Source organism: Ammospiza nelsoni, chromosome 2 (genome assembly GCF_027579445.1).
Source record: "Ammospiza nelsoni isolate bAmmNel1 chromosome 2, bAmmNel1.pri, whole genome shotgun sequence".
In the NCBI taxonomy this organism is placed as follows: Eukaryota; Metazoa; Chordata; class Aves; order Passeriformes; family Passerellidae; genus Ammospiza; species Ammospiza nelsoni.
The window spans coordinates 67,611,957-67,624,357 of record NC_080634.1 but is presented as its reverse complement, the minus strand read 5'-3'; the positions used below and the strand labels follow the sequence as shown (position 1 = coordinate 67,624,357).

General features: G+C 36.3%; 1 protein-coding gene across 2 annotated transcripts in view; it reads left to right on the top strand.

The window, feature by feature from the left end:
* KLHL1 (kelch like family member 1) overlaps window positions 1-12,401 on the top strand; it is a 191,726-nt gene that overhangs the window by 115,549 nt on the left and 63,776 nt on the right. For both annotated transcript variants that reach the window (XM_059466870.1, XM_059466869.1), the window contains one exon: window positions 8,701-8,913. In XM_059466870.1, coding sequence (XP_059322853.1) covers window positions 8,701-8,913 — 213 coding nt within the window. The remainder of the gene's footprint in view (window positions 1-8,700; window positions 8,914-12,401) is intronic.

Below are 12,401 nucleotides of genomic sequence, written 5' to 3'. Positions count from 1 at the left end.
TACCCAGACTATACAATACTGCATCATTGTGACAATTTGCGCTGTGATTCTGTATTTTTGCTACTTGCAGCCTTTTAAATCCCAAGTGTCTCTGGATGATTCACAGTACTGATCTCTTCTGCTATTTTCTTGAAATTGTGCTGTGAACCTTTCTGATGACAAATAAATCAATCTGGGCCAATTCAAGTCAGAGAACAGAATCATAGAATATGTTAAGTTGAAAGGGGATCTCAGGGATCATTTAGTACAACTGCATAGGACAGTTCCCAAGAGTCACAACATGTACCTAAGAGCTTCTTGAACTCTGTCAGGTTTAGTGTTTTCACCATTACCCTGGGGAGCCTGTTCACTGCCTAAACACCATCTAGGTGGAGGATCTTTTCCTACTCTCCAACCTAAACCTCCCCAATGCAATTTCTGGCTGTTCCTTCAGGTCCTGTCACCGGCACCACATCAGTGCTAGCCCCTCCTCTTCCATTCATGGGGAAGTTGTAACTGCAATGATGTCTCCTCTCAGTCTTCTCCAGGCTGAACAGACCAAGTGACCTCAGCCAGTCCTCATACAGCCTTTCCCCCAGTCACCATCATTATTATCCTCCTCTGGATGCTCTCTAACAGCTTACAGTATCTTATATTGTGATGCCCAAAACTGTCATCAGCACTTGAGGTGAGGCCACCCCAGTGCAGAGCAGAGAGGGACAATCCCCTCCCTTGCCTGGCTGGCAATGCTGTGCCTGATGCACCCCAGGGTTTGCCCTCCTGGCTGTCAGGGCACTGCTGACATTCAACTTGCCATTGACCAGGAGCCCCAGGTCCTTTCCATGTCACTGCTCTGCAGCTTCTAATTCCCCTGTCTGTCTGTCTGTACATCCAGAGTTACCCCATCCGAGGAACAGGCACTTCCTCTTGTTGAACTTCATGCAATTGGTGATTGCCCAGTCCTCTGACTTGTCAAAGTCTCTCTGCAGGGCTTCTCTGCCTTTGAGGGAGTCAAGAGCTCCTCCCAGTTTTGTATCATCTGTGACCTTGCTTAATGTCCCTCCCAGTCCAGTGTCCAAGTAATTTCTGAAGAAGTGGAAGAGCACATGGCCTAAGATGGAGCTGTGTGGACCCCTACTAGAAACAGGTCATCAGTCTGATGTCAAAGATGACATCTTTTCAAGTAAGCTTCCTAGGACCGGTTCCATAAAGTTCTCATCCAGGCATTTTAGGAACCTTCTTGCCTGGGTTATACCAGCTGTGTGATGCACCCAGTTAGTTGTGGCAAGTTGAAGTCTAGGGTAGTTGACTTGGAAATGTCCTTAAGTTCTCAAAGGAAAATCCATCAGCATCATCATCCTGGCTAGGAGGTCTGTAATAAACTCCTATGGTGACATCTGAAGTATCTGTTTTCCCCTTGATTCTCCCCTAGAGGCTTTCAACTGTGCTATGGCCAGCTGTGAGCTCCATACATTCTAACCCTTCTGTTGCACACAGTGTCACGACTCTGTCTCTTCTGCTCTGCCTTTCACTCCTGCAGAGCCTTGGAACCATCCAACAGGGCACTCCAGTCACAGCACTCATCCCAACAGGTTTCACTTGATGTCAAATCCCTGGCACTGGGCCAAAGGTGTTAGTAGACTCATCAGATGTCAATTAAAAAAAGTGTTGAGTAGATCATCCCATCACCTGGGGGCTACAACCTCTAGGTTTTTCTGCTTGCACCAACCTCAGAGCAGTGCATTGACCTGATGGATCTGCCTCTTGCTATCAGTATTTTTTTAGGTATTTTAGGTCCCCAAGCTGTGCTCTCTCATTCTATTAACTTTATTTTGGAAAGGTAAACAAGCAATTATAAAGACCCCCAAAAAAGAAAAGAAAGAAAGAAAGAAAGAAAGAAGAAAGAAAGAAAGAAAGAAAGAAAGAAAGAAAGAAAGAAAGAAAGAAAGAAAGAAAGAAAGAAAGAAAGAAAGAAAGAAAGAAAGAAAGAAAGAAAGAAAGAAAGAAAGAAAGAAAGAAAGAAAGAAAGAAAGAAAGAAAGAAAGAAAGAAAGAAAGAAAGAAAGAAAGAAAGAAAGAAAGAAAGAGAAAGAAAGAAAGAAAGAAAGAAAGAAAGAAAGAAAGAAAGAAAGAAAGAAAGAAAGAAAAAGAAAGAAAGAAAGAAAGAAAGAAAGAAAGAAAGAAAGAAAGAAAGAAAGAAAGAAAGAAAGAAAGAAAGAAAGAAAGAAAGAAAGAAAGAAAGAAAGAAAGAAAGAAAGAAAGAAAGAAAGAAAGAAAGAAAGAAAGAAAGAAGAAAGAAGAAGAAAGAAGGAAAGAAGAAGGAAAGAAAGAAGGAAGAAGAAGGAAGAAGAAGGAAGGAAGGAAGGAAGGAAGGAAGGAAGGAAGGAAGGAAGGAGGAAGGAAGGAAGGAAGGAAGGAAGGAAGGAAGGAAGGAAGGAAGGAAGGAAGGAAGGAAGGAAGGAAGGAAGGAAGGAAGGAAGGGAAGGAAGGAAGAAAGAAAGAAAGAAAGAAAGAAAGAAAGAAAGAAAGAAAGAAAGAAAGAAAGAAAGAAAGAAAGAAAGAAAGAAAGAAAGAAAGAAAGAAAGAAAGAAAGAAAGAAAGAAAGAAGAAGAAAGAAAGAAAGAAAGAAAGAAAGAAAGAAAGAAAGAAAGAAAGAAAGGATGAAGTAATTAATAATGAATAGATTTATAGATTTACAGGCTGCTAGAGTGTTGGTTTTCCTAGATGCCATGGTAAGAAGAAAATGTCATGCATACATAAATACCTAATCCCAAGAAGTTCCAGGATTTGTAGGATGCAGGACCTTCCAGGATAGTGTTGGAAGATTTTTTAGGTCAGGGGGAGCAAGATGTGTACATGTCCTCATCCATCTAGCAAATTGTGCCTGTTTTGTGTACAGGTTTAAGCTTCTTGAATCTTCTTTGATGTGAAAAAGAATATATGCATGGTGTGAGACAATATCCTTCACTAATACAGGAAAAAAATGTTAATCATTCTGACATAGCTTGAAAGTTTCAGACAGTTTATCATAATAAACCAGCATATCAGGTAATGTCTATGAGCAACTGATTGTGAGCTATCCTTAGAGTGTGAAATCCCAGAATGCCATCTCATATTCACAATGAATTAGACTATAATATGGCTAATTCTGCAGCCTCATACCCTACACTCTACTATTATTAATTTTTTAATTAAATCAAAAGATGCAAGTAAAAAAGAAATTTTTTAGATTGTGAAAGTCTAACTTAGTTATCTAGAAGTCTCATACTAAGATTTCAGTATGCTGTATGAGATTGCACCCATAGTCACAGTCTCTTCTATCCTTAACTTGCTGTCTCCTCTCCCCAAATGCAGCACTTGGTTATCTCTCTTCCACTGGCAGAGTTGAAGGAGGAGGTTACACAGATACATCAGATCTCTTTCCACTGTCCTTTGAACAAACTCAGCCTTAATACCCCTTTTGTAGTGGTGATACCAGGCTGGCATCTGGTGCTGGAAGAAACATAGCTCTTTGGATTACATAGCTCAGATGGAGCTCACTCTCAGATGAAGTCCGAGATTTGGTTAGAGATTCAGGATCCCAGGTTCAGGTTTCCAGATGGAATCTGGGATTTGGCTAGAGACCCAGACCATAAACATACTAATAAGTTCTGGTCCTTTGTCTAATGGGAGTTCATAATGGACTGAAAAGTCCATTCACCTTAGGAAGAAGTTACACAATATTGTAAAGGAGGTGTAGTCTTATATGAAACACACGTGATACAGAAAATGTGGCATAAGAACAAGAGAATTCAGTGTAGCACAGCAGCAATAATTCCAGACTGAAATAATTTGGGAATTGACCAAAATCAAAATTTTCTTTCATGTCTTATCACTTCAGAAGGTATACTGCCAGTATGATTTAATATTAAAATCAGATGCACTATTTATTCATTTATTTAAATATTCTCATGAAAACTTAAGTTCTAAACTGAAAGTAGTATGAGCTTAAAATATTATAGACATTTGGTATGAAATAAATGAAAGCCTAGTATATGGATTTTTTTTTTTTGGCATGAGTTTATGTGATTTTAATTTTTTAATTGTTAAGGCCACAGCATCCACATCACAAAAATATAAAGCATTTTAAATAACACCCCTACATCCAAACCCAAAACACCAGCTAAGCATTTTACTTGGTAACTCTGATGCAGCAGGTTCTGAATAGCGCTCTCAGAATATGACATTCTTTGTCAACAAATGAAATGATTTAACATTTTTCAGGTTCTTAATTATAACTGATACATGCTGATTAGTGAAATCAATGACATAACCATCAATGAAAACTAGCTTTTGCAAGATAATTTGATTACATGTGGAATAATAATCATTACAAGTTAAGATTAAAAAAAAAATCTAATTTAATTGTGTTGGTGTCATCATTATAAAGATATATGGTGTTAAATTCCATTTGGTAATAGTTAATTTTATTAGCGCCTTAATGTTCCTATGATGCACAATCTGCTAGATACTTGGGCGCTTGCCTATCTACCATTAAACATCAATATGTTTTGTTTACATGGCCCGGCTGTTCTAATATTTCATGCTTATTTAAGGCTAACCTTGTGTACTGCTAAAAAGGTTTAAAAGTGAAGCAGCTCTGCCATTGAAATGCTATAGCCCCACAGCAGTGCTTACTGCATGGTCATTTTTAGAAAGTGGAAGAGCAATCAAGTGACACAGCTTTGTCCAGGTGGGTTCAGAGACTGTCATACTTTCTACTCTAAGTTAGATTTCTGAATTAAAAATAGCAATCTACTACTCCACTTAATTAAAACATGGAAAGGCTACGTGAATGATGCATGCAGAGCAGATCCAGTGCATCTTATAAGACTTATGAGATGGTGAAGACCGATCCACAAAGCCTCTGAAAGTATTAGAGTCAAAATTACAGGTCCTGGACGCTCATCCAACTCTGTCACATAATCTTTGGCATGCTTAAAGGTTCAGTACCCTGTTCCCATAATAAAGGTTTACCTTCTCATGAGGCCCTAGGCATTCCTGAAAGCACTTCACCAGAGCAGGATGAGAGGAAATGGCCTCCACTTGTGCCAAGGAACAATGCCATTGGATATTAGGAGAAATTTCTTCACTGAAAGGGTGATCATAGTGTGGAATCACTATCCCTGGAAGTATTCAAAAAACATCTAGATTCAGTACCTGGGACATAGTTTAGTGGCAAGATGCCAGTGTTACATTAATGACTGAACTGGATGATCTTAAGTCTTTCCAGCTGTATTGAATCTGTGATTGCATAACTGTGTACCTCAATTCCTATCTTGCATCTAATCTCAGGAGAATTTAAAATTTATTTAATGTATCCTGAAAAGATATCACATATTTCTGTTGAAGGCTATTTCCTAAAGTGCAAAAAAGACTAGTCATAGTAAAAAAAAAAAAAAAAAAGATGGATATTTTTTCACAATTAGCATATGAGAAATTATTGTGGTAGAACAGCTAGCCATTGAAATATGCTTTGCTGCTCCAGATGAAATTAACCTGAAGGAGTTAAAACATTATCTAGGAAGATTTAAAATTCATTAGTCGGTTCAGGAAATGCTAATAAATTGGAGGGAGTTTTTACCTCAGAAGATCAAAAACCTGGATTCTATATATAAATCAGAATTATATATATTACATTTATATTATATATAAGAATACATATGGTATATTTATAATATATATGGTGTATTATAGATATAAAACATAATCTATATTTTTATTTTCTGATATACTCATGCCCACGTAGAATGAAATTCATGTAAGTCCAGATATTTAGAAAAAGCGATTTGAGCTTGTATGTTTTGTCTGAAAACTTTGTTTGATTCTGCAATCAGTACAGAGGCTGGAATAAGTTCTCTTTAAGCATGTATGCAGAAAAAATACAATTTAAGATGACCAAAAGAAACCCTTATCAAATCTAAAATTATTGTTCTGAAGTTAAAACTCCTGCTTGGAATGTTATTCTTAATAAAATTAAGTTCTGTGGGTTCATGAAATGTGTTCCACCATCATAATTCACCTCTATAGTATTAGGTCTTTGGATTAATATGCTATTGCAAAGTTTGATGTTGGTTCCATTAAGAGGTAGAGTTATTTCTTTTTTTTTTATAATGAGATTTATTTTCAGTTGAACCAGGCTAATTAAACTTTGTCTTATAAATCATTTTATTGAGAAGTGCAATGAAATCTTGTGAGTTTTATGACTTCTTAATTAAAATCAATTAAGCCAGCTTGTGGTTAAGTGCCTCCCTGCAAACTAGTTCCCTTACATTTCCAAGCCATTCTAAAATGTTCTAGACACACAATTTAAACTTTATCACTAGGTAATGGTTTAAAACCTCATTCCAGAAAAATCTACATTTTTAGGGACCTATTGACATTTAATGTAGCAATTTTAAAAATAATTGAGTCATATTTTGATCCAATTATCAATTATGTTAAGGTAGCATAACAGCATGGTTAGTATAGGTCATGACCACAAATACATCTTTCATTTTCTGTTGTGTCAGCATCCTATATATGTTGAGTTAAAAAGCAACACATTGAGTTAAGTTGTACATATCAAACCATTCACAGTTATAATAATAAACATCATTTTCAACTTTGTCAAATTTATTCTATCTGTGCTTATGTATTTTATCTGTAATTACATTACAAATTTCAAGAAACTTCTATCTCATGATTTTGTCATGTCTATGTCTGCAATATTAATTTCTACTGTCATATATAAAATAATATGCAGTTAATTTTTAATAAATATGTTTAAACAGTACATTTCAAAAAGTATGAATTTGGAGAATTAAATAAGACTTTCCTTCTATTGAATAAGTCAGGGAAGGACAGCATGTGACATACTAGAGTCAGAGTATACTTCTATTGTTTTAAGTCTTGCACATTATTTTCTTGTATTTGTCATAATGTCTTCTATTTCAGTTTTGATGACCAGTCAGTCTTTCCCCTGGTTGAGACACAATCATGCAATTACAGGCAACATTGGTTGGATTTTGATATGCTAAAAACTGAATTTAGAGTGTGTAACAGTGGAATAATCCATTTTGCTCAGTTTTGATGTTCATACATTTAAGTCCTCCTTGACTGATGCTTTGTCATTCTTTCCCACTTCTCATCCTAAAAATTCTATCCAAAACAGCATAACAAAATTCATTATTATTTTTCATAAATTGGATGTTGCAACTTAATGTTCCCAATGCTGCTTTTTACATTTTCAGTTTACATAAAAATTTAGTTTCGTTTTTTTTTTTTTTTTTTTTTTTTTTGCACCTCCAGTCTTCAATTACCTCAGTTTCTTTCTGTCTATAAATTGAGAATATGAAAACACACTTACAATTTCTCCATGGAGATAAAACACCCTAAAAGAAATATTTTGAGAAAAAATATCTGTAGAATTATGATTCTACTGTGTCCTGTTGATGTAGAGTAGGTAGTTCAAGAAGGGTTTAATTCAGTCCTTAGGATTCAGACAACTAAATGCAACGCTTTTTTGGGGGTTTGTTTGTTGTTTTTTGTTTGTTTTTAGTTTTTTATATAGTTTATAGAGTTTTTTAAAAAGGTTTTTAGTTATTCCTATTTTTATTTGTCCTGATTCTGTCCAATTTTTTTTTTAAGTAGCCAGGAGTGAGGCATAACTAGGACACAGAGGTTAGTCTGTAAAACCTGATGTCGTTGATGGAAGGGGGGAGAAAGGTCTCTTCCAAGGGGAAGGGGTTCTTTCTGCTCAAGTAAATGCGACAGAGGGATCCATCTGGTGCTGTCTCTTGGGGATGGGGGGAGTGGGTGTGAGGGCTGTGGCTCTGTGGGAATCGTTTCCTTTCTTGTATCTGTCATTAGTATGGTTCCTGTTACTCCTTGTTTCCTTACCTCATTGCTGTTTCCTGCAAACTGTTCCTATCTCAACCAGTGAGCTTTACCTGTTGTGCCTCCAATTTTCCTCTCCAGCCCACTGCAGTGTGGAAGGGTGAGCAGAAGAGCAGGAGAGCAAAAGAGTGTCAGTGGTTTGGAGAGTCTCAGTGGGGGCACTGAACTGGGGAGTACAGTTCCTAAACTGCAACAGTACAATAGTTCTCAATACTGTGAGATCTTAATTGCTGTAAACTATTTATTTGCATGATAACTAGATATTAAAAATCTGTTCTGAACAATGTCAAAAAATAATCTTTAATTCATTATGTTGATGGTCCCCTCAGCCTTGTCATATGTGTAGACAGAAATCTAGATATTCATAATACAACTACATGACTGACAAGTTATTTAAGAAATAGTGAAAGAAAGACAGTGAAAATATCCTGGAGAATGTAGTATGAGTATGTAAAGACAATATATATTACATACTCATACTATGAGTATGTAAAGACTTACAATACAAACTCAATGAGTTTATAAAATTTTCAAACAATAGCTTTTACTAATTCTGACAATTTTAATTATGATATTATCATATAATCCTCATCTTGTTTTTGAAATACATTTATATATGAATTGCAACTACAGCTGTTGAACTCTAATAATTTGTTTTGTTTTTCTCATGAGCTGCGAGGTTATGGTAAAGCATTACCCATATCTGGGTATGGCAGATATTGACTAATCCTTTGGTTTATTAGCTTTAACATGGTTTTAATTTTCTTGCAGTATTACTGAATCTGAAATATTTTTCTTTTCTCAGGAGAATATAATGGAAGTTATAAGAAATCAAGAATTTTTACTTTTACCTGCTGAAGAACTCCATAAACTTCTTGCCAGTGATGATGTGAATGTTCCTGATGAAGAGACCATTTTCCATGCCTTAATGATGTGGGTGAAATATGATATGCAGAGGCGATGCAATGACCTAAGTATGCTGCTTGCTTATATCAGATTACCACTCCTTCCACCTCAGGTATTTTTAAAATTATGTAACCATGACCATAATAACAACAAGAACATCATTGTTATTGTGTGCTTGTGAAAACTCTCTCAGTTTATAATCTGCAATTTCTGAACACACTGTGTGTTTAAAAACAAAGCTGTTCAGAATCAGAAAAAATTAGTGACAACCTTTTACACAGGGTGATCTCAATAAACTTGAGGATTGGACCAATACATTCACAAGAAGGGCAGAGTTGTGAAACTGAAGAGGAGTAACTGCAGATTTTCAAACATGCTAAGAAAAAACAGGTAGAATAATAAATATTCTCAGAAAAACCAACAAAACAGAACAAACAAACCAACAATAAAAAACCCCAAACACATGGGATTTATACAGATACAAGGCTGAGGAGATGAGTCAACAGTATGAATTAAGAAAACTCAGTATTGTTTTACAACACAAAAAATTCTGTCACCAGGCAATATGAGGTTATTTTTCCCATAACACCTGGTGCTGCTGAGGCTGCACCTACACAATTGTTTCCAATGTTGTACCCCATGATTTGAAAGGCATAGGAACAAACTGGAGAAGATTCAGGGGTGGGCTACCAAGATGGTATGTCTAGAAAGAAGAAGCAGAAGTGGGCTTGTTCAAACGAGTGAAAAGGATGCTAAGCAATGAGCTAATAGCAGCTTAAGACCTGAAGGTAAGATCATGGAACCACATTCCTGAGCACATCACAAAGTGTGAGAGACAAACTAACTTGTAGCATGGACAGTTCAGGTTGGACATTGGCTTGGGGAGGAATCACTTGGAATGCAGTGAACAAATGCAGCAGTTTTTTAAAGGCCAAGTGACCTTCTTCATTGAAGGTTTTCCTGAATTAGCTAGACCAGATCACTAAATCCAGTGTTGGCAGAAGCCCTGATTTGAGTGAGTGAGCAGCCTGCAGCCTAGTTACCTAGTTGACCACTGGCAGTCATTTGGATCTCCATGCTTCAGTTCCTTTTTTTTTTTCCTTTTCACAGAGAACTAAGTAGCAATTCTTTTCCATAATTCCATACACTCAGTTCTCCTTTCAGTTAGTGTACTGGGCCTGGCTGGAGTGAACTTTCTTCATGACAGCTGATAATGTGCTGTATTTTACACTTATTGATGAAACAGAAGGTGAGAGTAACCCATCCTGTTAATAGATCCCTTGGGGAGTGAAACAACTCTGAATAACTGTTGTTTTTAAACACACACATTAGGCTTTATTGTAGAACAATTTGATTGCACAGAAAAACAGGTATATAACTAGTTGCAATATAAAAGCATAAAAATATCACTTAAGAAAATGTTTAAGAAAGAGAAGGAAGGCATAAGATGAGAAAGATCTTACCACCCACAGGCCTCAAGGTAAGACTTCTTTGGGGCAATTTTTGCTGTCTGTTGAAGTGATGGTCACCATCTTAGTCAAAGTGACAACTTCAGATTTGATCACCATTTGGTGATGGAGGAAATCCCAATGAAATCCACAGCACAGGAAAGCTATTTGGTTTATATTCAGTTCAGGTAGGAAAGCCCAGGTACCTCTCTTGGAGTGGGGAATTTCAGCTGGATGAGGTAATGCAATGAATTTGAGTCCCTTAAGACCCATTATGGCCCATCAGCAGAGATTGATACCTTCAGGCTGCACGTGAATGCCCCAGTACTTCCCCAAAGGGGAGTTATCACAGCTGAGTCACTTGAGTAAGGACAAAGAGGCAGCAGTGGCCTCCCAGGATTTGCCTCTGTCCTTACCTGGTTCAACACCAGCTGTAGCCTGAGGTGTCAGGTGTGCTCTCCCACTGCACCTGGGAGGTAACTTTGCACATCAGCAGCTTGTCCCTGATTGTTTGAGCCATCAGCATTCCAATCTTTCTTCCAGCATCACTTCTGGGGTGCCCCCTTTATCTCATCTCAAGTTCCCCTCACAGTCCAAATTCCAGTTAGTAGGCATATTTAGGGAGATGTGGGTTTTGATGGCCACAGATGAACAACTGGATCTTTGCAGTTTTCTACAGTAGGCAAAAGTCCTCCAATGATTTTAGCAATGTTTAAGCCACCAACTATTTCAGTCTCTCACACAGTGCTGGTAACACGTTTTGGCTATTGCTGAGCTGCATTTATGTAGCAAGGAGGTAGGTGACTAGGGAGCTGGGTACATGAAAAGAAAAGGGTTTAAAAACTCTTTATTAAGAAATTTAGAAATAAATATTTTACAGTAAAATACTGGCAATTCTCTTGAACTTTCTGTTCAATTTAATCTAGAAATTGAGTCTTATACACTGGTGCTGCTCTGTAATTGAGAACTGCATCATAAATATATCAACTGTAATGCTAAAATAGTAAGGTCTTTTTCAAAATTAGAATTAAGACGTAACAGAATTTCAACAAAAAATTATTGGGAACTGAAAGTGAAATTTTACTTGTTTTATTACCAAAAGGTTTGGTTTTTTTTTCCCCCTCTGTTTTGGTTTATACTTAAATATGTATCAAATAACACCCTCTGTCATTTTCATTGCACTGAAAATTACCTGAAGATTTCTCTGGAAAGAAGTCTGGTCAAAATTAGCAGCTCATCATTGGACCTTTGGGAAAAAAAACAACAACTACTTTCATTCCTTACTTTTAAGTTCACTTTAAAAAGAGGAAGTCAAAGACTACAGAAGTTATTGACAGACTGGAAAGATTGTACTGAGATCCACTTAAAATGAAGGTTTAAATTTATAGTCTGAGTTTCCATGATACCTCATTTCACTCTCAAGTTGCAGTAATTGTATTGGCAATGTAGTCAGACTTAAGCAGTACAATATTAAACATTGTAATTCATAATCCAGTAGATAAATTTAGGAGAAGGCAAGCCAGTGTTAACTTGTTGAAAGGAAACTATCATGAAGCAGAAAATTAAATAATAGAACCTGCAACGTTGCCATAGAAACTTTTTTGCTTCTTTGATTTTCTTGGAACCATCTTCGAAACTAAAATGGTTCTTATCTCTTCCTTCAAGTCAAAACAGAAAGACTGGTGGCTTGGCCAACATAAGAACTTATTTCACATTATAATAGGTAATAATATATGTAATAGGCAATCTTATAGATAATATAATAAGAACACTTTTCAATGGGTGTTCCAGATATTTAATGTTCATCTGTACAGAAAACAGAATTTATGCTCATTTTTATTCTTAAGGGATTTGGGGAGAGTAAAAATGTGGTGGCATCCTTATACCTTATTAATGCTGAAGTATTTTAGATCATTTTTTGAATTGTTAATTCAAGGTTATAAAATATTTTTCCTGTGAATTTTGATAGCATTTTTTACACAGAGCAACTTAACAAGCCAACTAAGAAACAAGCAAAAACTGTATTTAAGAGGACTTTTTTCAGTTCTTCAAAACAGTATAAGAAACTACTTTTTTGCCTGAATGGTGCCACTGTTGTCCTCAATTTTCAATTTTTGAATGCATTTTAAATAAAACCCATTAATGTTAAAAA